Source organism: Parasteatoda tepidariorum, chromosome 6, assembly GCF_982258835.1.
Source record: "Parasteatoda tepidariorum strain Cologne lab strain chromosome 6, Ptep-v5.0, whole genome shotgun sequence".
Classification (NCBI taxonomy): domain Eukaryota; kingdom Metazoa; phylum Arthropoda; class Arachnida; order Araneae; family Theridiidae; genus Parasteatoda; species Parasteatoda tepidariorum.
The window spans coordinates 68,419,810-68,441,644 of record NC_141760.1 but is presented as its reverse complement, the minus strand read 5'-3'; the positions used below and the strand labels follow the sequence as shown (position 1 = coordinate 68,441,644).

The following is a 21,835-nucleotide window of genomic DNA, read 5'->3' as shown; positions in this document are numbered from 1 at the left end:
ACTTTTTGGTTTTTCTAAATGTATCTGCTAAAAAAAATTTTTGCTACCAGATTATCATAAAATTTAAAAATATATTTTAAGGGGTTTCGAGTATTTTTATGCATACCTCACTAGAATATTTTATAAATACAAATTTGAAAGCCAATCCCTTGTATTTTTCTTTGGCACTTACGACTCCTAGATTAAAAAATATTATCACAAAAGTCAAAAATTAATAAATAATAGTAATAAAAATTAATAATTAGCAATCAAAGTCAATAATCAATAAATAATGAAAGAGTAAACAACAATTCAATTCAAAAATAATTCATTTTATAAACATACAATTTTAAACTTTGCAAAAAAACTTAAAAAAAACAACAAACTATTCTTAGCAGCGAAAACATTTCACTTTCATCTATAACAACTTATTGTTCAGCTATTCTGTTGATTGGTTTTAAAGCTCGGTTGTAAATCAGAATAAGCATGGATGGGAATTTGGTAGTTATTGATATCTTCGTAAGAACCAACTATTCTTATGAAAGGCAGATCACTATTAATAAGGTAATTTACCTTATTCCTATGTAATAGCGGGTAAGCATCACCAGTTGTTAAACTCCCAACAGAATGCCGAAGTACGGTCCCAAACCACGAAGATCTTCCCTCTTCAAATGCTTTAGAATCAATGTCACTGTATATGTGGTTCATTCCTTGTATTCTAGGTTCTATCATGGGGTCTGAGTGGCCCCAAGGGTAGCAGATTTGAAGATCTAGAACAAATAGAGAGTTCCATTTGACATATTGTGTTGTCGCACGGAAGTTTCTGTCATCGTGACTCATTACTGGCTTATGAAGTCCAAAGTCTACTGAAAATCTGTTAAACAGAAAAATACAGTTTTTTAGACTCAAGTAGAATATTTAAAAATATTGAAATTGAGTGTTAAAATATTTTAAATGGAGTTTAAAAATGAAGAATACTGAGAAAAACTAGAAATTTGAAGTAAAAACTATTTTTGAATATTAAATTATTTCTTAAGAGTTGACAACTTTGTGTCAACCAGTGCTACACTAGGACATAATTTTCTCTCCCTATTTTAATAAATGATATTGTTTGGTTAGTGGAACAGTTAATCAGTTGGATGTGGCTATGTTGTATTGGTCAAAAATCTTATTATATACTCAATAGCACGAAGTCTAAGGTTATTACTAAATAAGTGTGACGTAAACAATATCATGCAAAATACAGGATATCCCCAAAGAATCATAAAGCGATTGTTTTTGATTTGAAGTGAGTGAGCCAAGTGAAATAGACTTGATATGTTTTAAAGGGAAAAAAAATTGCCATTTTTATAAAATTTACTTCATATAACTTTAACAACTAAGTTTGCTTTGTTTAAAAATACTTCGAGTACACTATGTATCTTTACATCGAGTTTAATAACAATTAAGAACATGAGTAATTTGGTTATATTCTGCCGAGTTAATGCGATAATATGCAATGGAAATAATAGTTAAAATTTATGTTAACTAGAAAGTTCCTTCTTTTGCTTCTCTTCGGACTGATCCGAGCTCTCTTCCTGCACAAATTAGATGCGTTACTTCCGTCTAGCTGTGTTGAAGACGAAGACGACTCTGTTTTTTGAAGACGAAGGATATAAATAAACTTTTTTTTTCCATGTTTTCTATATTTTCAAGTAAACTCGTAAAACTTTCTTCTGAACGAAATTTTAAATATTCATTTGGTTTCTCTGACCGGACTTCCGAAATTCTAAATGTATACATTTAAGAAATAATTGGAAATTGTAAACCGTTCACAGATTTTTAAATATCCAATTCTAAACTTTAGAGTACAGAAACACAACAGCTATTTTCATTTCATCAAGTTTGTAAAATGTATGATAACTCAAGAAAAGAGAAAAAAATAGTATATTCATTAAAAAATTAAAGCAGCATTTGGTAGTTGAAATACTTTACATTGTACTCAATATTAACAATTCAAATTTTTCTAAGGCAATTCTTAAACTCTTAACCTATAACTATAATTTTTTTCAGTACACACGTTTCTAAATTTCAGTAATCCGAGACACAACAAAGATTTGAAACTGAAGAGAAAATTTTATGTTCTTATAAAAGTAAACAGTATGAAAAAATTTTGGAACACTGAAATAAATTAAAGCAATTCTATATTTATTCAATAATTTTTAACTTTAAAACTAGTCACATTAAAGAAGTATTCCATTCCTACATACTACAAATATAATCATTGTTCATGACATAATCATACCGAAGTAAATTGAAATAGTATAGAGACACTTAAGTTGAGTTGTAGAGTGTTTACTATTCTGATTTGCTGTATCAGCAAAACACTTCTTTTCGGTTTTGATAGAGGGTTCAAGAGCCCGAAGAACTTTTAATATAAGCGTCGTGATGACGTTAGAGTGTATCGCAGTAATTAAGTATTGTAGTCCATGCTTTTTACTTATCATTCAGCCAAACATATGGCTCAAATCTAAACGAAGCTTAAATCAGAGCTCGAAAAGTCACCCGTCCTCCCGTCCTCGGCGGTCAAAAATTCCCCGCGGACAACAAATTTCTCGAATCCAACGTCCGCGCGGACGGCCATTTTCCCGTTAATGTTCGTGATGCATTTTAAATTTTTGTTATCTTACAAGAGTTTAGCGCCTCACTTCTAAAATGACCTTCTAATCTAGAAATACAGCAACATACTGATCATGGTGGAATTGAGGTTTTTTCTGTCTGGGAGTATTGCAGCTGTTGAAAGAGGTTTTTCAGCAATGAACTTACAAAATAACACATTACGTACTGGTCTTAAACAAAAAGCGTTAAACGCAATTATGAACATCTACCTAAACGGAAAACCCCTTTCAGATTTCTGTGCAGAAACCTCTGTTAACACTTTCGCTGCCGATCCCGCGCCAGGGCGTGACGAAATTCCTTCTAGTAGTTTGTGTCTAAAAAAACAGATCAAGTGGTAGCAAGGCGTATATTAACGTCCAACTATTTTTCGGAAAATACGATATTTTCTCACCAAAATAACACATTGTTTATTGAAATAAAGTCATTGTGAATTTTAAAAACTAAAGTAGTTGTTTAGGAAATAAAAGTTAACTTTAATTTTATTTTTATTGATTACCACTTTTCAATGAAAGACACAGCATAATCATCTGTTCTCGGCAGGCAGTGAACGTGTTAATCATTGGCTTGATTGTGGAACTGGCAAACGTCATATTTGATTCATTTAGAAAACGCAGTACTCTCGGATAAATTGGCATTCCAGATAACTTGACCTTTGTCATTAAAATTATTTCATAAAAGAAATACTAAATTTTACTATTAGTAACCTAGTATTTCTTTTACTGTATAATGTAATCCTAGTAACTACTAATTCATTGTGCAATTTATATAAATGATTGTAATAAATAAGAGAAAATTATATTTTTATTTATTTGGAAACTACGGGTTAGTTTCAAAGGAGGACGGGTACATTGTTGGACAAGCCGTCCTCGGGGACGGGTAAAATTTCGGAGTTTTTTCGAGCCCTGGCTTAAATTTAAACTTGCTTATGCCTACTCACTCGTTTGATATTTCTTTTCTAAGTTTCCAACGCAGAAAAGAAATATCTTTTTTTTTTTACTATCATATGCGTCAGTTTTGTTTCATAATGAAGACGAAATGGTAGCCTAAAAGATAGACATCTCAAATTTTGACCCTGTGTCAAAAGGAAAAACTAAATAAAGATTAATTTATAAATTTCGAATTTATCATGGTAATTAAGAGTAAATACCCTAATTGTCACTGATCCTAAACAACAAGTTTGCTAGGGGTGCACAACCTGTTGCATGAGGAAGCACCTGGAATTTTTTTTTAAAGAGTCTTTACTTTTTGATGCGCTCAATATGCTCAAATTCTATGGTAAATCAATGTTTCTCTATAGTTTTTACAAATGTTGTTGCTATGGGATTCAAACACAGTTTAAAAAACAAACAATATTTTAAAACTATGCTCGAATTTTGGATTTTGAGTAATTAGTTTTTGACAAGTTTTATTTTTGTTAATTTTATAGAATCTCTGAGTTACATTTCGATTTTTTCTTTTTTTGCATATATAAGTACCAATTTCCATGTGGGTTTCAAAATCCAGATACATTTAATATAACATTAAGACTTGTGAGTTATAAATTGATCATTTATTTGATCACTATTTGATATGCGTCGTTTCTTCATTTGTGCCAATTTCATTGGAAATCTAAATGTTTTTTTTTTAAATATTTTTTAAGGCAGTTATGGCGACGCATTTCCTCATGTTTTTGAAAATCCGGTTTATTTACTACGATGTTACCACACGCAAGTTCAAAATTAAACACTTAAATAATCACTTTTTTACCAATTTAATTGTAAATCCAAGTTAATTTTTATAATTTTCTGCTGAAAGCCTATAAATTTTCTTCAGTTAAAATATATATGCATTTCTTTGACATTTACTATAAAAATGTCATAAAAATTATATTTATATAAAAAAATTATCATATTAAGCGCCAACATGATTAAATATGCCTGTTCGTTAGTCAACCAGCTGTGCCTTCACTAAAAAAGGTTGTGCACCCCTAAAAGATAAAATCTCCAATTCGAACTGTATGTTTTTTATAAACTAAATAAATATTTAAAAAAGTTTCATTTTGCTATTTTTATGAATCGGGGTAATTATTCTAATTGTTAGTAATACAAAATAACAAATAAGGTTTGCATATATATATATATATATATATATATATATATATATATATATATTTAGGAAACAGGGTAGGAATAAAAGTTTCCATGTAGGCATCTGTGTGTTTACCTTATAATCATAAATGTATTATTTTCTTTAAAAAAATTGGATTCGGTTTCAGATTAATAATGCAAAAATTTAATAAATCACACGAAAAAACACGAAATAAATTTAAAAACACAAACTCTCAATGAATGTGCTTCCTACAATGACAATAACATCGTTAATTCAAATATGGATAGTACTCACCTAAATAAGTACTTATGAGTACAAAGCTGGTAGGCCATTTCAGTAATATCTTCGCCATTCCTCACAAAGTTGCCATCAAACAGAAGAATCTCAAGAAACAAGGAAACTCCTTTTATCTGAGTTGTTGGTATTCTTAAACAATAATCAGGTGAACCAGGTCGGTAGAAATGGTGTACAGGAAGTTTTCTCTGCAAATTTATAAGCAATCCTTTCATTCGAGAATAATCTAAAAACCTTGTGCATACACACCTCACATCAAATGCTGAGAGTGGTACAGGATACTGATCTAAAGGCTTCACTTTTGCCGGACCTAGGAGAACTGGACTACCATTTTCTCTAAAGAGAATTTAAAAAAATATATAATTTTAATTATATCAAGTTAATTACACGTTAATATTTTAATCTTAGCAATCAGTAAATTTGTATAGTTGAAAAGTTTAAATTTCAAACCATTTTCTTGGTGCAATATTCAGGCTGGCAGATGATCAATTTAGTAATTGCGAAACCTGGGAATCTGGTTACGTTGCTTCAAACACAGATTTCCTTTTTTGATGAAAAATGTCTAAGTAAAAAATATGCACATTGTGTATTTATTGCTAAAAACTTTGTGCTAAAAACTGTCTAAACCTTTAAAAAAAATTGTGTTTATGCTCTTTGTAAATAGAAAAGTCGTTTCCAGATTGAGCAATTTCCTCATATTCTACACGTTTTTCTCTCTTCATTACAATGGTCTCGAAAAATTATTTTTCCCTGCATTGCATATTGCAACTTCTTAGAAACATGCTAACATGGGGGAAAATTATGATGAGAGATTTGCCGAAACTGTGGTATCGGAGGTTTGTTAAGTGTGGAGAGTGTGGAAACATGCTAACATGGGGGAAAATTATGATGAGAGATTTGCCGAAACTGTGGTATCGGAGGTTTGTTAAGTGTGGAGAGTGTGGAAACATGCTAACATGGGGGAAAATTATGATGAGAGATTTGCCGAAACTGTAGTATCGGAGGTTTGTCAAGTGTGGAGAGTGTGGAAACCATGTGACCTTGAGGCATCTATTTTATTTACTAAGAGTATAGACGACTTAGATGCATTATCTTTCTTTGCCAATCGTAGACTTGGACGCTTGTTTTATCGATGAGACTTGGGAAATAATGTGCCACTCTTGACGAAGTGCAATTTCCAAGTCATGGACAGTAACATAAGGACTTGGTCTGACAAATGCGCGTCGCACGACTGCGTCCCAAACTCAATAGATCTACTTAAGATCAGATGAGCATGCTTATCCCACCATACACAGTATTTTTTCAACTTCAAAAAATTACCAAGAGTTGCTGATGCTACCAAGCCATCTCATATAATGTAATCGTTTCTAAACTAATAGTTTTTTTTTTCGAGTGCCTTTTTCCCATTTTACAAAAAAACGTCAGGTCTCACTTTCTGAACTGAATCAAAACTCTTCCGTAAACAGCATTTCACTCCAATTACTTTGCATGAAATCTCCATGATCAGTAGCTCATTCTTTGGTCAGCACGGCGTTTTTTAGCCAACGGAATACACTCTATTAGCCAACAGGTATACAAAGTACTCTCAAAACGTCTATTTTGGATCCTTTGGTATGATATTTTTCTTTTTATTTCTAAAATTATCTTTGAATCAGCGTCGCATTGGATGCTCCGTCTTGACGACCTGTTACCAAGAGGTGTGTCATTATTTGCTGCGTCAGCACGGCACATTTACAACATTGTACTGGCCGACGTCTAGCATAGTCTGTTTCTTAGACTCGATTCCACAGTCTTGAAATGACAATTCTTGCTACTCAGCGTCAGCTACACTTGTGTTAGCACGGAATCCAGACTCCAGATAAAACGCTTAGCCTTGGAGTCTGGTAAATAACGTTGTCATTACATTTTCAAGTAAACTTTTCATAAAACTAAAAGTTTTCTTTTTTTTATTTTTGTGCTAAAAGGATAAACCAATTCACAAGTTTCTAAGCAGCTCAAATTTTTTCACGGGAAATTGCTTTTAATGAAATTTCTACAGATTAAAATGCTAGCAACTGGTTTTCAAATATGTTATGAGAGCTAGTAAAAGATAATCTTCCATATACTTTGTTTATAATTTGCATTCCTTAAACATTATATTTTAACAAGAAAAGAAAATCAAGAAATGAATTTAAAGTGAAAATCTCCCAAAATGTCAATGTCTGCTTTCCGCAATAATTCGCTCAGATCAAGAAATTCAGGCTGATATTTAAGTCAAATAAACACTTAACAGGAGATGTTTTATGATATAAAGCTTCAAAAAATAAAAATAGGGTTATAAAATGGGCCATATTTTGAGGGCTAAAAATTGGGTGCCCATTCTAAAGACTCGCTAGATGTGAATGAGAAAAACAAGAGATTTAAAAAAAAAAAACACGCAAAAGTTACCAAACAAAAATCTAAAACTAAGGTGAAAAGAAAAACTAGAAAAACTGTGAAAATCCTTCCCTTGTTAGCGTCATGAATGTTTCGTCACCTCTCCATTCTCCATACAGCGCGTGAGAAAACATTTTGCTCGATTCCTCTTCGGCCTCTTTCGGCCGCTGCGGGATTTTTAGTTTCGTTTTTCCAACTTTACTTTTCGTTTTCAATTAAAATATCGTTTAACACGTTTTTAGAGTTCTGCTTTTTCTCCTTTATTTTACATTCTTTCATTTAGCAACTTTACGTTTTCTATTTCATATCACTCTTTCTTCATTCACGTCAGGAGAATCAAGAGAATGGGTATTTATTTTTTCACTCAAAATATATCTACTTTATCAACATTTTTGTAGTTTTTGAAGCTAATGAATTGTTATACCATAAATTATACCTTTTACTTCCGTTTATTTCTGATTATTCCCTTTAGATATAATTTAGAAAACTTTGGAAACCGTTCATAGATACAAACACTCTCATAGTTACACTCATTCTTCTGGACCAGAACTAGCCTGGATAATCGAAAAACACACTTGAATTAAAATTGATACTTTTAAAATTGGAAACTGTGTAACGCGAACGTTGCAGGTAGCAGAACGATACTTCCTTAACCTCAATTTTATTTGCTACGTCCTTCCGCTTAATTAATCAAATATAAAATGTCTCTTACCTAAGATACCCTTTCTACTAGGTAAGAGTAGTAGATGGTATTCAATGCTATTCTTCTAAAAATTGTATAATTCTTGCTCGTCAATTGTTTTAAAAAAATTTAGATAGGCTAGCTTTAAAAATGGTAACTAGGCAAAAAAACAAAAAAGTGTCCGAAATAAAGTTTTTAACTTTCTGCTCTATTTGAGGCATTTCTGTATCTTTGAGATATTTCCGTATCTTAAAATCGCTTATGTTTCACGTGCTGCATTAATAACGTGTTGCATTAATAATGAATGCATTAAATAACGTAAACTTACCCGTAGCCAAGCATCAAGGCTGCACTGGTCAGCGAACTATTGCGTAAACAGTAAGTAGCCACAGCTGCAGACAGTGCAGACTGAAATACAACGAATACAAATGCTCCTTGTTCTTGAGGTTGAACCCTGACATTTTCTACAACACCGTAGTTTTCGCATTTCCTGAGGATGGCCTCTTTTGTGATGGATCTAGGTAAATGTCCAACACAGACAACTCGTTTTTCTGCGCATTCAGGAGGTGAATGAATAACACTGGAGGTTATGGAACTAATATGTTCATATGGGCCATTCCACAATAAGTTTACAACCAAGTTGTTGCCACGAATCTAGGTGATAAAAATACTACAAAATACTATATTGGTTAGTATTTTTTCATATAAAAAGTTAATTGCATAAGTATACCATGTTTTTTTGAGTTACTGTAAAAACGAAAAAAAAAACATGACATTTAGTATAAGGTAATGCGGTGCTCGCCACTCTCACCAGTCTTACCGCCAGCTTGGCGATTTAAGATCTTCAGGTAAAAGCAACCCTGTGATCCTAGTGATATATATTCTGTCCTTCAGAGGAAGAACAGCCACTCACCTTTTCAACTTTTTCACTAGCTAGCTTGGTCGCAGGACGACCCATAATGTTTAATTTAGTTTATGTTATATTGATGTTTGTGTTCATGAAATAAATATGCTTTAAGAGAAACCCGCATTTCGTACTCACTTCAGTGGTGACCCGGACGTGATGTGAACACGCCTACCTTGGCAAAAACGCCCACTTTGATCTGGATACGCCTATCGGCAGTAACGCCTACTTCGTTGGATGGTCCACATTGAACAGTTGACTTGCTACTTGTAGCTGCATCATTATCCACCTCCTCACGCTGTTGCTACTCAGTCTCATCTCGATCACACACAACGTTGGCTTGCATACACTCGACTGCTAACGGCAACACAGGAGCGAATACAACCGTGAAGTTAATACACCTCTCACATTCAGCACTCAAAAAAAATACGGTGATCTTAATACAGCTCTCCCGGCTTCGCACAAAACAGCAATGAATCAACTAGTGGCATCCATTCATCGAATTCTATCATAGCTATAATTCTGGTGGGGGAGTACTGTAGCATATCTACCACTACAAAATTACAACTATAATTCACTAGTATATAAAACATGTTAACTCGACTCTATGTCGGGGTACCTTTTCATAGATCACGGTTGACATGGTCGAATACTGCTCTCCCCACATTGTGAAAATGTTGTTCACCGTGTTCATACAACAATAACCAGGAAAACTAAAACCGGCTGTCGCTATTACAGCGACAAAAGATCCGACAGCCGTACGTTCGTGTCGCTTATTTGTATATGATAAAAAAACTCATTTAAAATTTTTAGTGGATTCAGGTTCAGATGTGAGCTGCTTGCCCGTCCCAAAAATGATTAAAAATTTACATCCTGGTCCCCTACAGTTAACTGCAGCTAATAATTCAAAAATTTTTACCTACGGAAGTAAATTATTGAACATTAACTTAGGATTACGAAGAGACTTTAAATGGAAATTTTTAGTTGCTACGGTGCCTATTCCAATTATAGGAGCAGATTTTTTAGAGCACTTTGGACTGTTGATAGACCTAAAACGTCGTAAATTAATTGATGGTGTCACTAATCTTTCTTTATTGGGCATAACTGCCAAAACTAATGTTTTTTCTGTAAAATTAATTTCAGGTGACACATATTATCATAGATTATTATCAAATTTTCCGGAATTAACTAAATTAACACCAAAAATTAAGCAGGCGTGTCATAATACTGTGCATTACATCGATACAACTGGTCCGCCTATACACAATAAACCTAGGCGATTAAGTCCAAAAATATACGATGTTGTAAAACAAGAATTTCAGTTTATGTTAGAGCAGGGCATTTGCCGGCCTTCGAAGTCACCATGGTCATCTCCACTCCATGTCGTTACTAAAAGCTCGGGAAGTATTCGACCAGTTGGAGACTATAGGAAATTAAACGCCGTGACAACTCCGGATCGGTACCCTATTCCCCATATACAAGATTTCACACACGCGCTGAATAACAAAAATATTTTTTCTAAGATTGATATAGTCCGTGCTTATTTTCATATCCCAGTACACCCAGATGACATACAAAAAACTGCTGTGTGTACGCCTTTTGGGCTTTTTGGAGTTTCCTTTCTTAAATTTCGGTCTATGTGGAGCCGCGCAAACTTTTCAGAGGTTCATGAATGAAATTCTGGGAGATTTGCCTTTTTGCTATGTTTACCTCGATGATATCCTTATTTTTAGTGAATCAGAAGAACAGCATAAAATGCATGTTCAAACCGTGTTTCAAAAATTAAATGAATACGGTTTAACGGTAAATGTATCAAAATGTCTGTTTGGTGTGCCAGAGATTTCATTTTTAGGCCACTTAATAACTAAGGATGGCACCAAACCATTACCCAATAAAGTAGACCCTATTTTAAATTACCCACAACCAAAATCAATTAAGGAATTGAGAAGATTTCTCGGACTTCTAAATTTTTTTCGTCGTTTTCTACCTCGCGCAGCTCATAACCAAACTCTCTTAAACGATTTTTTAAAAGGCTCAAAGCGCAATGATAATCGTATGATTAACTGGTCAGAACAAGCAATAAGCGAATTCCAAAACTGCAAAACTCTTTTAGCGAACGCTACGCTGCTTGCTCATCCTAACCCCGATGCAAATTTAGTACTGCAAGTAGATGCCTCGGATTTTGCTATTGGGGGAGCACTATTTCAAACAGAAAATGAACATCTTCAGCCGTTAGCATTTTTTTCGCGCAAGTTATCCGAAACTGAAAAACGCTATAGCGCATATGATAGGGATTTGCTTGCTGCATACGCTTCAATCAAACAATTCAGGTATATGCTCGAAGCACGAAATTTCGTTTTGTTCACAGATCACAAACCACTCACCTATGCATTTAAGCAAAAGTTAGATAAATTTTCACCACGTCAAGCTCGTCAATTAGATTTTATATCGCAGTTTACAACAGATCTAAGACACCTAAATGGTTCTGACAATATAACTGCAGATGCGTTATCAAGAATAGCATCTATAAATATGCCAAATCCTATAGATTACAGCGAAATTGCAAAAGCTCAGGAAAATGACAAAGAATTGAACTATTTAATCAAAAATTCCCAAAGTTTGGATTTAAAAAAAGTAAATATGCCAGATTCGAACACTATTTTATATTGTGATATTTCTACTAAAAACGTTAGACCTTTTATTCCAAAACAATTTCGTAAACAAATATTTGATACTATTCATAACTTATCACACCCAGGAACAAAAGCAACTAATAAATTGATTAGTAATAGATTTATTTGGCCTAATTTGAATAGAGATTGTAATATGTGGTCTAGACACTGCATTCCATGCCAGAAATCTAAAATAATAAGGCATACTAAATCCCCTATTTTTAATTTTCCAATACAGTCCAAACGCTTTGACCATATACATCTTGATATCGTTGGCCCATTACCACCATCTAAAGGATTTTCATACTGCTTGTCAATGATCGACAGATACACTAGATGGGTGGAAGCTGTTCCAATTCCTGACATTACAGCGGAGACAGTAGCGGAAGCTTTCTTCAAAACCTGGATTGCTCGCTTTGGATCACCTTCAGTGATAACGACCGACCAGGGTCGCCAGTTCGAAAGTAGACTCTTCAAAGCGCTAGCACAACTTCTGGGCATCAAAAGAGTTCGATCCTCACCTTACCATCCTCAAAGTAATGGGATGATAGAACAATTGCACCGACCCTTGAAAGCTGCACTCAAGGCCTACAGTACAGACCATTGGTCAGACGCCTTACCAGCTATCCTGTTGGGTTTTCGAGCAGCATATAAGGAAGATCTACAGTCATCATCAGCGGAGCTCGTGTACGGGACAACACTTCGTCTTCCAGGAGAATTTTTTGACTCAACAACAATGGACTCGTCCCCAATTCAACTAGTCGAGGATTTAAAGAAACATTTCTCTACTATCAGACCATCTCCAGCTTCCTGCCACTTTACAAAGTCAGTGTTTGTGCATCCAGCCTTAAAAGAATGCAGTCACGTCTTCATTAGGAATGATGCTGTGAAGAAACCCTTGCAAGCCCCTTACGATGGACCTTTTAAAGTGATTCAGAGAACTGATAAAACTTTTGAAGTTGATATTAGAGGTCGGAAGTCGACAATCTCCATAGATCGTGTGAAACCTGCCTTCATTGAAAGTGAATTATTACAACCTTCTGAAATAACTAAGACTCTAAAGTTTGAAATACCGTGTACTCCTGTAATGCGGGAGACCAAAAATAGGTTTGGAAGAACTGTGCGTTTTCCAAAAAAGTATAGTAAGTGATACACTGCGGGGGGAGTGTGCGGTGCTCGCCACTCTCACCAGTCTTACCGCCAGCTTGGCGATTTAAGATCTTCAGGTAAAAGCAACCCTGTGATCCTAGTGATATATATTCTGTCCTTCAGAGGAAGAACAGCCACTCACCTTTTCAACTTTTTCACTAGCTAGCTTGGTCGCAGGACGACCCATAATGTTTAATTTAGTTTATGTTATATTGATGTTTGTGTTCATGAAATAAATATGCTTTAAGAGAAACCCGCATTTCGTACTCACTTCAGTAACTTTAAAAGCGTTTTTTTAGATTTGAAATAAGTATCATGCAAAGACTTAAAAATTTTGATGTTCATTGCATAGTAAAATTCTTTTATTACATTAAGTTGAACCATTTGATCATACTACTACATATCACATGATGAAATCAATTATAAGAAATCCACGGCTCAATTTTATCACTTATTACGTCGGCTGAAAATGTGCCCCGTATTATTGTCACAACATCCAAAATAGTGGTTCGAAGCTAATCTGACCTCTATAAGTAGTTTGCAGGTTTTAACTAAACAATTCAAGGATTCTATTCATATAATGATTTTATTCTCGACCAGGTTTTGTGTTCTTAACAGTAGAGGGCAGTATTTGTAGAAGTTGTTTCAACTGAAGAATAACAAGTATTTATTTCCATTTCTTTCTTCTTTTTTTTGTTGTTAACATTATCTTTCGTTTTTTTTTACTTAATTAATTGCTTTCGATGCTAAGAAATTCGTTTGCAAGAGGCGGCAATTGTTCTGATTTCGGCTACACTATGCGTCACAGATCCAGTTATCTGAAATTAAAATTTTTAAATTCTCTGAAGATCTGTCAATGCCGAATTCAAATGCACTAAAAGAGGAAAGGTCCCGCAGTAGACTGATCGTTAAGACATGGTTCCCAGCAGATCACCGAAGTCAAGCATCACTGGCTGCGGTCAGTGTGCAGGTGGGTGACCACTTGGATTACTCTGCGTAAGGACCGAGGGTGTGCGGTATTGGTCCTCGTTAAACTGTTCTACCTTAAACTGCTCGACTTGGCATGCAGGTCTTCGGGCTTCCGAAACGGGTGGTGCCATCGCCTCTGCAGAGGATCAAAATTGCGATGGCATGTCTTTGGATCATCCTCAGGAATGTTTCTCAGGCCGTCGCCAATAGCCCATTGTGCAGCACTAGTGCGACGTAAATTAACTACAACAACAACAAAGAGGAAAGACTGGGAAAAAATAGTCATGTTCTATGACGATAGAAGAGCTAACAGTGAAACTAATATATCATGGAAATCAATTAAGACCTGAGTATTGAGCCTTTAAATTTTTCAAAATAAACTATATAGTTATTATAATATTGTAACATTTATTTTACAACTTTAAGAAAGACTTTCTATGTTATAACAATCAAAATTAATATCTTGATATGAAATAGTTATAATCTACCATCTGATAACTTCTGGTTTGTCTAAGCTTTTTTATATACTATTAACAGCATTATTACATTATGTTTTTGTTTTCAAGAATACAATAATTGTTATGCCCGATAAAATAGAAATAGAATGAAAAGAATACTCACCTGACAATTTGGCATCGCAAGTAAAGAATCAGCTGCTGAGGTTTTTGATTTATATTGCACCACTGCCAAAGCTGATAATGCATCATCTCCGATAACTTCACAAATCTCGACGATTCCAAACATGGCAATGAAACTTCGAACGTGCACTTCAGCTTCTGGTAGAAAATTCTGCACTATTATTGTCCTGGAGGGGTGGAATGCGTTCACTGTTTTGAGAAATAGCAAATTTGTACCTAAAATTAACAATCAGATTGGGTGGTAATTTCGCCCTCTACCAAGAAAGTCACTAATCATCTCAGATAAAAATAAACTGCAATTTTTCACAAACTTCCAATGTTGATTTAGCATCCTCTTTAATGATTTTGTAGTTTTTCTAAAGTTAACTGCATATTTTCTGAAGTGCAATCTCAACTGTAAAATCACTTCAGTTATTTTGCTGTTAGTATGATTATCAGTAATTTATTCCGAAAAAACCTTTAGCTATTGTCTACGAAGTTACTGTAGTTTAAGAGAAGTAACATTAAAAGCATAAATTTAGAAAAAACTGAAACTTTAAATCCGTGGTTGTCCTGCAGTAAATTTGAAGTAATTATGCAGTAATCGTTTCAGAAGTATACTTGCTGATGAATCTGCGGAAAAACTGCAGTTAATTTGTATTGTTGTAAAATTGAAAGAGTTTGATAGCTGCATTAAAATTACTGTTTCAAGCATTGAAATTACTGTTTTCCCCTAAAGCGTATAAATTCGAATATTGATCATTTTATGCATGAAAAAAATCATAACCAATCTTTTAAATTCCGAACAAATAGTTCTATTGTTTTCATTTTTGGGAATTTAATTCAACACAGAAAAATATATAGGATAGAATAATTCGTTTGTCTACACTATGGTTCTACTTTATAGAATGTAAAACATTATGACCTGATTTGTCAAAATAGGTGTCCAACTAATGTAAATATTTCTAATCAAAAAATTTACTAATATTTCATACTAACTAAATGTCTATTAATGTCTAAACTTAAAAGGAAACAAGTAAACAATATCATAGTTATCTAGATAATGAAATGTTTTAGTTTTATCTTTTCTCATTTTGTTCTTTTTCACTTACATTAAAGCCATTGGTGACAAAAGGCAAAATTGCAAAAGGTTAAATTAGATGATATATACTTAAAATGGTTGATAACTATATGCTTATACAAATTATTACCACGTAAACATTCCACAAGCTTTGAATAAATTATTTCAGAGCTGGAAAACTTTCTAAAATTTCATAACTTCCTTTTTATTTTTTACTTAGAGTTCCAGTAAATGTAGAATCTACAGCATTTAATTAAGCATCACGTAAAGAAGATTTAGACTTACTTTATACTGTTTTAATTCTTATTACTAATTTAGTAAAGTACTCAATATTTTTCGAAATATATAAATTAGGATAAAATAAGGTTAAAATATAATAACTAGTAAAAGAAATAATGAGTTAAAAATCTTAGTTTTTATTCAAGTTAATTGGATGCAATCTGCATTTAAATAACAACAAATAGGCAGTTTTCTTACACTACAATAAAAAGGAAAATAAAGAAAAAATTTAAAATATAACATTTTAATTTGAAATCAATACTTTTATTATGCAAGTATTTTCAAATAATAGTTAATTATGAAAACAAGAATGAATTAAATAAGTTTTATCTTACTTGAATTTTCCAATATTTGTATATTTTGTACTTGACTAACTTCTGGTTTCATCAAGTCACTTCTTGGATACGGATTGGTTCTTAATATTCTATCGCACATTTTAATGCACTCGCTTAAATTATTGTAACGTTGCATGGCCACAAATGTATAGAAACGAGTAGAAAAATATTCAATTCCTTAAAATTTATAAATAGTTTTATTCTCATTTATCGTACATTCTTGCAAGATAGTCAATTGTGGAACAAGTTTGATTTTATTTTTGTTGGTAAGATTCCATCTTCTTATTTTTGTCAATCAAAACCATTTTTGCAAACAGCATGCGTAGATTGGGTGTCTAACTGACTTAACTTCTAGACTGGAACTGAGACCAGAGAAGGTTACAGGTTGATGTTCCAAAGTCCTTGAAGAATTGTTAGAAAGTTATTAGATGGTAGGTAGGTACTTTATTTACGTCGCACTAGAGCTGCACAATGGGCTTGTAGTTTTTGTTGTAGTTGTAGCTCATTTACGTCGCACTAGAGCTGCACAATGGGCTATTAGCAGCGGTCTGGGAAACATCCCTGAGGATGATCAGAAGACATGCTATCACAATTTTGATCCACTGCAGAGGGAATGACACCCCCGCTTCGGTAGCCCGACAACCTTCACGCGAAGTCGAGCACTTTACGGTAGAACAGTTTAACAAGGACCATTGCCGCACAACATCGGTCCCTACGCTGACTAATCCAAGTGGTCACCCGCCTGCACACTGACCGCTGCCAGTGATGCTCGATTTCGGTGTTCTACTGGGAACTATGCATTACGATCAGTCCACTGCTGGACGAGTGTTATTAGAAGGCTCTTGCTACAAGGCGAAGAGCGCAGAAGCTCTTAAATAGAACAGAAAAGAACAACAAAACTTTAATAGATTTTTGAAAAAAGAAACACTTTTCAAAAGGTTGCATGACTCTTAACTCACAAAATATCATAGCAGATTGAGTCTACAATGAAGCCTTGTTGGTAGGGCACTGGTCGTATGTCCATTTAGGTCGTGGGTTCGATCCCCGCCGGCCGACGATTTTGCGTGTAGTAAATGGTGACTGCTACACGCTAAATCTGTCGAGTCACAAAGTCGTCCATGTTCCCATAACAAATCAAACCTCTGGGGGTATTGATCCAGGAGTGTCCTAGTCTTCTGGATTGGTTCAAAATTACAAGACTACGGAGTTGAACATTAGTAGTCGTAAACCCAAAAAATTGGGTCGGCTGTTCAACGACGGTTATAAAATAGCAATAAAATAAAAATGATATTAACTAATAATTGGCAAACTTTATCTTTAACTAAAAGACACGAATCAATGGCCTTCTTCGCTGCATTTTGGAACCTTACTTTATCGGAATCAAACTTTCATAATAACAGTTGAAAATACACTGGGATCAAATTCTGAACAGCGAAAGAGAAGAAAATGAGTATTTTTCGAAGTTATTAAAAAGCCACAGTATCTTTAAGCAAATAATATGCTAAAGTTTAATTGCTTTATTGAAATTACTTACATTTTCAGCGGTGAAATTACTTACATTTTCATTACTTACATTTTCAGCGGTGAAATTACTTACATTTTCATTACTTACATTTTCAGCTCAATTTCAGCTTATTAGCCCTTGTCAAGTAGAAGGACATATAGAACAATTCAGGGAAGGACGCCACGAAGAATACATCCAGTGTTACGGTGGGATACGAACCTATAACCTCCAAGCTTTGCATGGAGTTTGGATACCGATAACGTTCGGCCAGGGAGGTTCATAAAGTTTAATTAAGTTGGAAAAACATAACTATTTATAACTTCATTTAGTGCAAATTTTTTTTACCTCTTACAACTGATGAAAAGGGGAAAACTCAACCTATAAGAAATGAGTTTTCCACCAAATTTCTTATTTCAGTTCAAGAGCATAATTGAAGCTCAGCTCAAACTACAGGCTTTTGGATTCATAACATCTGGAATTTATAGTATCTCCTAAAATTAAACCTCAAGAGTCACAACGGCAAAACAAAATTAGAATCTAAGATATACTTCAAATTACAGCAATAATTGAACCCGTTACATCTTCCGCTATACGGGGTCACTGATAATGGGTATAACTTTTTTATATTTAACTTTTGTTTTGTCCCACAGTGGATTGATCCCTTAGACACTGTTCCAGCAGATCACCGAAGTCAAGCATCACTAGTTGCGGTCAGTGTGCGGGTGGGCGACCACTTCGATCAGTCTGCTTAGGGACCGAGGGTCTGCGGTATTGGTTCTAGTTAAACTGTTCTACCGTTAAGTGCTCAACTTTGCTTGCAGGTCGTTGGGCTACCGAAGCTGGGGTGCTATCTCCTCTGTAGAGGATCAAAATTGGGATGGCATGTCTTCGGATCATCCTCAGGGATGTTTCCCAGATCGTCGCCAATAGCCCATTGTACGGCTCTACTGCGGCGTAACTGAACTACAACAACAACATTAACTTTCGTTTCCTTTTTTGTAGGTAGTTTCTTTATTTACGTCACACTATTTACTTATTTCTTGGTACAACATGCATTTGTAGATGCGTGCTCAATTAAAACTTGTAAGCCTTTGTCAAGTAAAGGGACAGATAGCACAATATGGAGAAGGACAGCTCGAAGAATGGTAACAGCGGGACTTGAAGAAGCAGCTTCCACGCCACACACGTCGTTTGGATAGCAATAACATTCATCCAGGAAGGTCCCCACGTCTTATTATTGTTGTACAAAGAGCTATTGTCTTATTTTTGGGTCAGTTTGATAATTAACAGAGCACAAAAGCTAAACTAATGAGCTATTGGTAACTGTTTGGGTTTCATCCTTATCGACAGTCCAAAGACAATACTGATGCATACGTGCACTACGCTATCACTATTAGGATCAAGAGTATATGACGGTAGTAATCAGCCAATAAGAACCAATAAGATCCGTTCGGAGAATCTGCCGTCCAATCAGGCACCCAGATTCTTATCACCAGGAGTCTAAACTCGACTGAATTCGCGGTAGGCGTTCATTTAACCCATAACACCGACTTACTGGCTTTTCCATGTTGATATATCATTGCTTAATTTGCGTATCTATTTCAGATATGGATAAAAGGTAATCAATAGGTTTCTTTCTTGTACATTAAACTGAAATTTATGTGTATTGAATAAAAATAAAATAACACTTAATAAAATATTACTGAAGATCCAAACAGAATATTGCGAATTTCTCCATTGGCCTCGACAAAAAAGAAGATTGTTGTTCATTTACGTCGCACTTGATCTGCACAATGGACTATAGCCCATTGTGCAGCTCTAGTGCGACGTAAATTTATTGCAACAACAACCACTGCGAGACGACAAAAAAGAAGAAAAAGGAAGTAGAGTAGACAAAGTACTCATGACTTTAACTGAGGCAAAGAATATCATAGGTTCGTACCACAACATCACTGAAGAGTTTAACAAATGTACTAACAAATACCGGTAACCATGCTAGGGAGCATCGAATCAGAATATATTATGCTTTCTTGAAATATAGAATATATTATGCTTTATTTTATTATTTGTATCCTTTAGTACTAAAAGCGCTGACCTCCTTCGGTGATTTCGGGATTCGGACTGTTGGATATTTTTGTTAAGCATCCTTAAAGGAGAAACTTACAATGTTGTTGTAGTTGTAGTTAATTTACGTCGCACTAGAGCTGCACGATGGGCTATTGGCGACGGTCTGGGAAACACCCCATAGGATGATCCGAAGACAAGCCATCACAATTTTGATCCTCTGCAGAGGGGATGGCATCCCTTCTTCGGTAGCCCGACGACCTGCACGCGAAGTCGAAAACTTTACGGTTGAACAGTTTAACGAGGACCAATACCGCACACCCTCAGTCCCTACGCAGACTGATCCAAGTGGTCACCCACCCGCACACTGACCGCAACCAGTGATGCTTGACTTCGGTGATCTGCTGGGAACCGCGTCTTAACGATCAGTCCACTGCGGGACCGGATAAACGTACAAGGAAAGTAGTTTAGTTAAAGTGATTTTGAGATCTATTTTTTCTTTTTGTAAGAAAAGAAGATTTTTTCATTCATTCTGAATTGTATTTTTTTTAATTATTTTATTTATTTATTTATTTATTTGCTAGGCTACTACGCAAGATTCTGAAAATTCTTTAAAAAAGTGTAAATTAGTGATATGTGTGGTTGTGTTATCTTGCTTATATGTTGAGAACCATATGGTCTGGAATTTTAACATTGGGTGCAAGGGGAAATTTCTGTCCCTATCCCAAAACTCGTTCAGAAGCCCTTAATATTGTTGTATACGTAATGCTTCCTCACAATAAAATATTTTGCATTTATGTTGTTTATAAACATCTTGAAAGATGAGGCAATCAAAAATAAGTTCAGATTGAAAAGAATGGTTATAGTTGGGAAATTAATCAGAAAGAACATAAAAATTCTTGATGAAAATCTAAATTCATGAAAATCTAAGAAAATTAGTTCTGGTGAACTTAAAAAGAAACACTAGCTAGGCCTGCCATTCATTCTCCAGCAAAAACTCCGGAAATTTTGGTACTTATTATTCTCCCTCAACCCAGTCCACACATTATCATTTTACTCATTATTATCATTTTACTCATTAAGGATACAGTGCAAATGTAATATCATTTTAAATATTCAAATCATTTCCTTATAGTTTGTTACCTTACTCATAATTATTTGATAAGTTTATAAACAAGTTTTTGTACTTGATTACTATCTCGCAGCAGACCATTAAATATTAATGAGTGTTATAAATTTAGGAATTCTCAAGGTATTTGAATAACTTATATTCGCAGTGTATATGATTAACTGAGTACGCGTTCTGAGAAGAAAACTTTTCCCTTTGACTTAAAAATATGGAACAGGCTATTTTTTTGCAACAATTTAACTTTCTGTACTTAAACAAAGAAGAAAAAACTTCAAAATCATATTGCTATATTTTTATTATTTTTAAATATCTATGCGACGGATATTAGCATAGCATATTTTGCCTTTGCTTAAAGTTCTCAAACTATTAATGCATATACTCCTAATCAATTTGTAAAACCAATCAGAATTGCAACTTCTAATGGTTTTAAAATTTCAGAGGTGAATATAGCTGTATATTTGACTGATATTTGTTAAAAGTGTTTTATTAAGTATATTCAGAAGGGAGCATTTTTAATTAAAAAACGCAAAATTTCTATCTGTTATTTACCAATTTAGCTTAAAAAAAGTATTAGGTTTTGACTTATATCCAAATTAAATTACTAATACTATTGATATATTACTGTAGACAGATCTATTTTATTTCTATAAAATAAATATCCTTATAATAAAGCATTTCTGCTATTTCTTTACTTCGTTTAGAAGAAAATAAAAGAAAAAGCATTTCTCTTTTAAACGGGCACTAGACAGAGTAGAATAGAGTTACTTGATAAATATGTTACTTTCGCAAGATCAAAATTCGGAGAATGAGGACTTGCACTGATGAATATCAACAATCAAATTGTCACTTTTGTGAATGCCCGAAATATTTGTTATGTGGCAATTTGATATTAATTTATTCACTGTTAGTTTAATATTTATTCGATATTTATCCGATTAAAATAGACTAGGAAAAATATCCTCGTTGGGATTACCTGGCCAGCAAAATTGCAAATCCTGCTGCAAGAATTTTTTTTT

At 34.1% G+C, this 21,835-nt stretch overlaps 1 protein-coding gene across 1 annotated transcript; it reads right to left on the bottom strand.

The window, feature by feature from the left end:
- Positions 1 to 290: 290 nt before the first annotated feature.
- LOC107452871 (uncharacterized) lies at positions 291 to 16,469 on the bottom strand. The gene is made up of 5 exons (XM_016069491.4): positions 16,123 to 16,469; positions 14,432 to 14,664; positions 8,445 to 8,770; positions 5,020 to 5,355; positions 291 to 853 (listed from the first exon to the last, which is right to left on the bottom strand). The coding sequence occupies exons 1-5, from the start codon at positions 16,256 to 16,258 to the stop codon at positions 415 to 417; spliced, it is 1,470 nt and encodes a 489-aa protein (XP_015924977.1). The 5' UTR covers positions 16,259 to 16,469; the 3' UTR covers positions 291 to 414.
- Between the last annotated feature and the right edge of the window lie 5,366 nt (positions 16,470 to 21,835).

Excerpts from the sequence above, each read along its gene's own strand:
- LOC107452871 (XM_016069491.4), bottom strand. The coding sequence starts at position 16,258 with ATGCAACGTTACAATAATTTAAGCGAGTGCATTAAAATGTGCGATAGA. Across the intron at positions 14,665-16,122 it reads ACAAATATTGGAAAATTCAA|GTACAAATTTGCTATTTCTC; the intron begins GTAAGATAAAAC and ends TGTTAATTTTAG. Across the intron at positions 5,356-8,444 it reads GCCTTGATGCTTGGCTACGG|AGAAAATGGTAGTCCAGTTC; the intron begins GTAAGTTTACGT and ends AATTCTCTTTAG.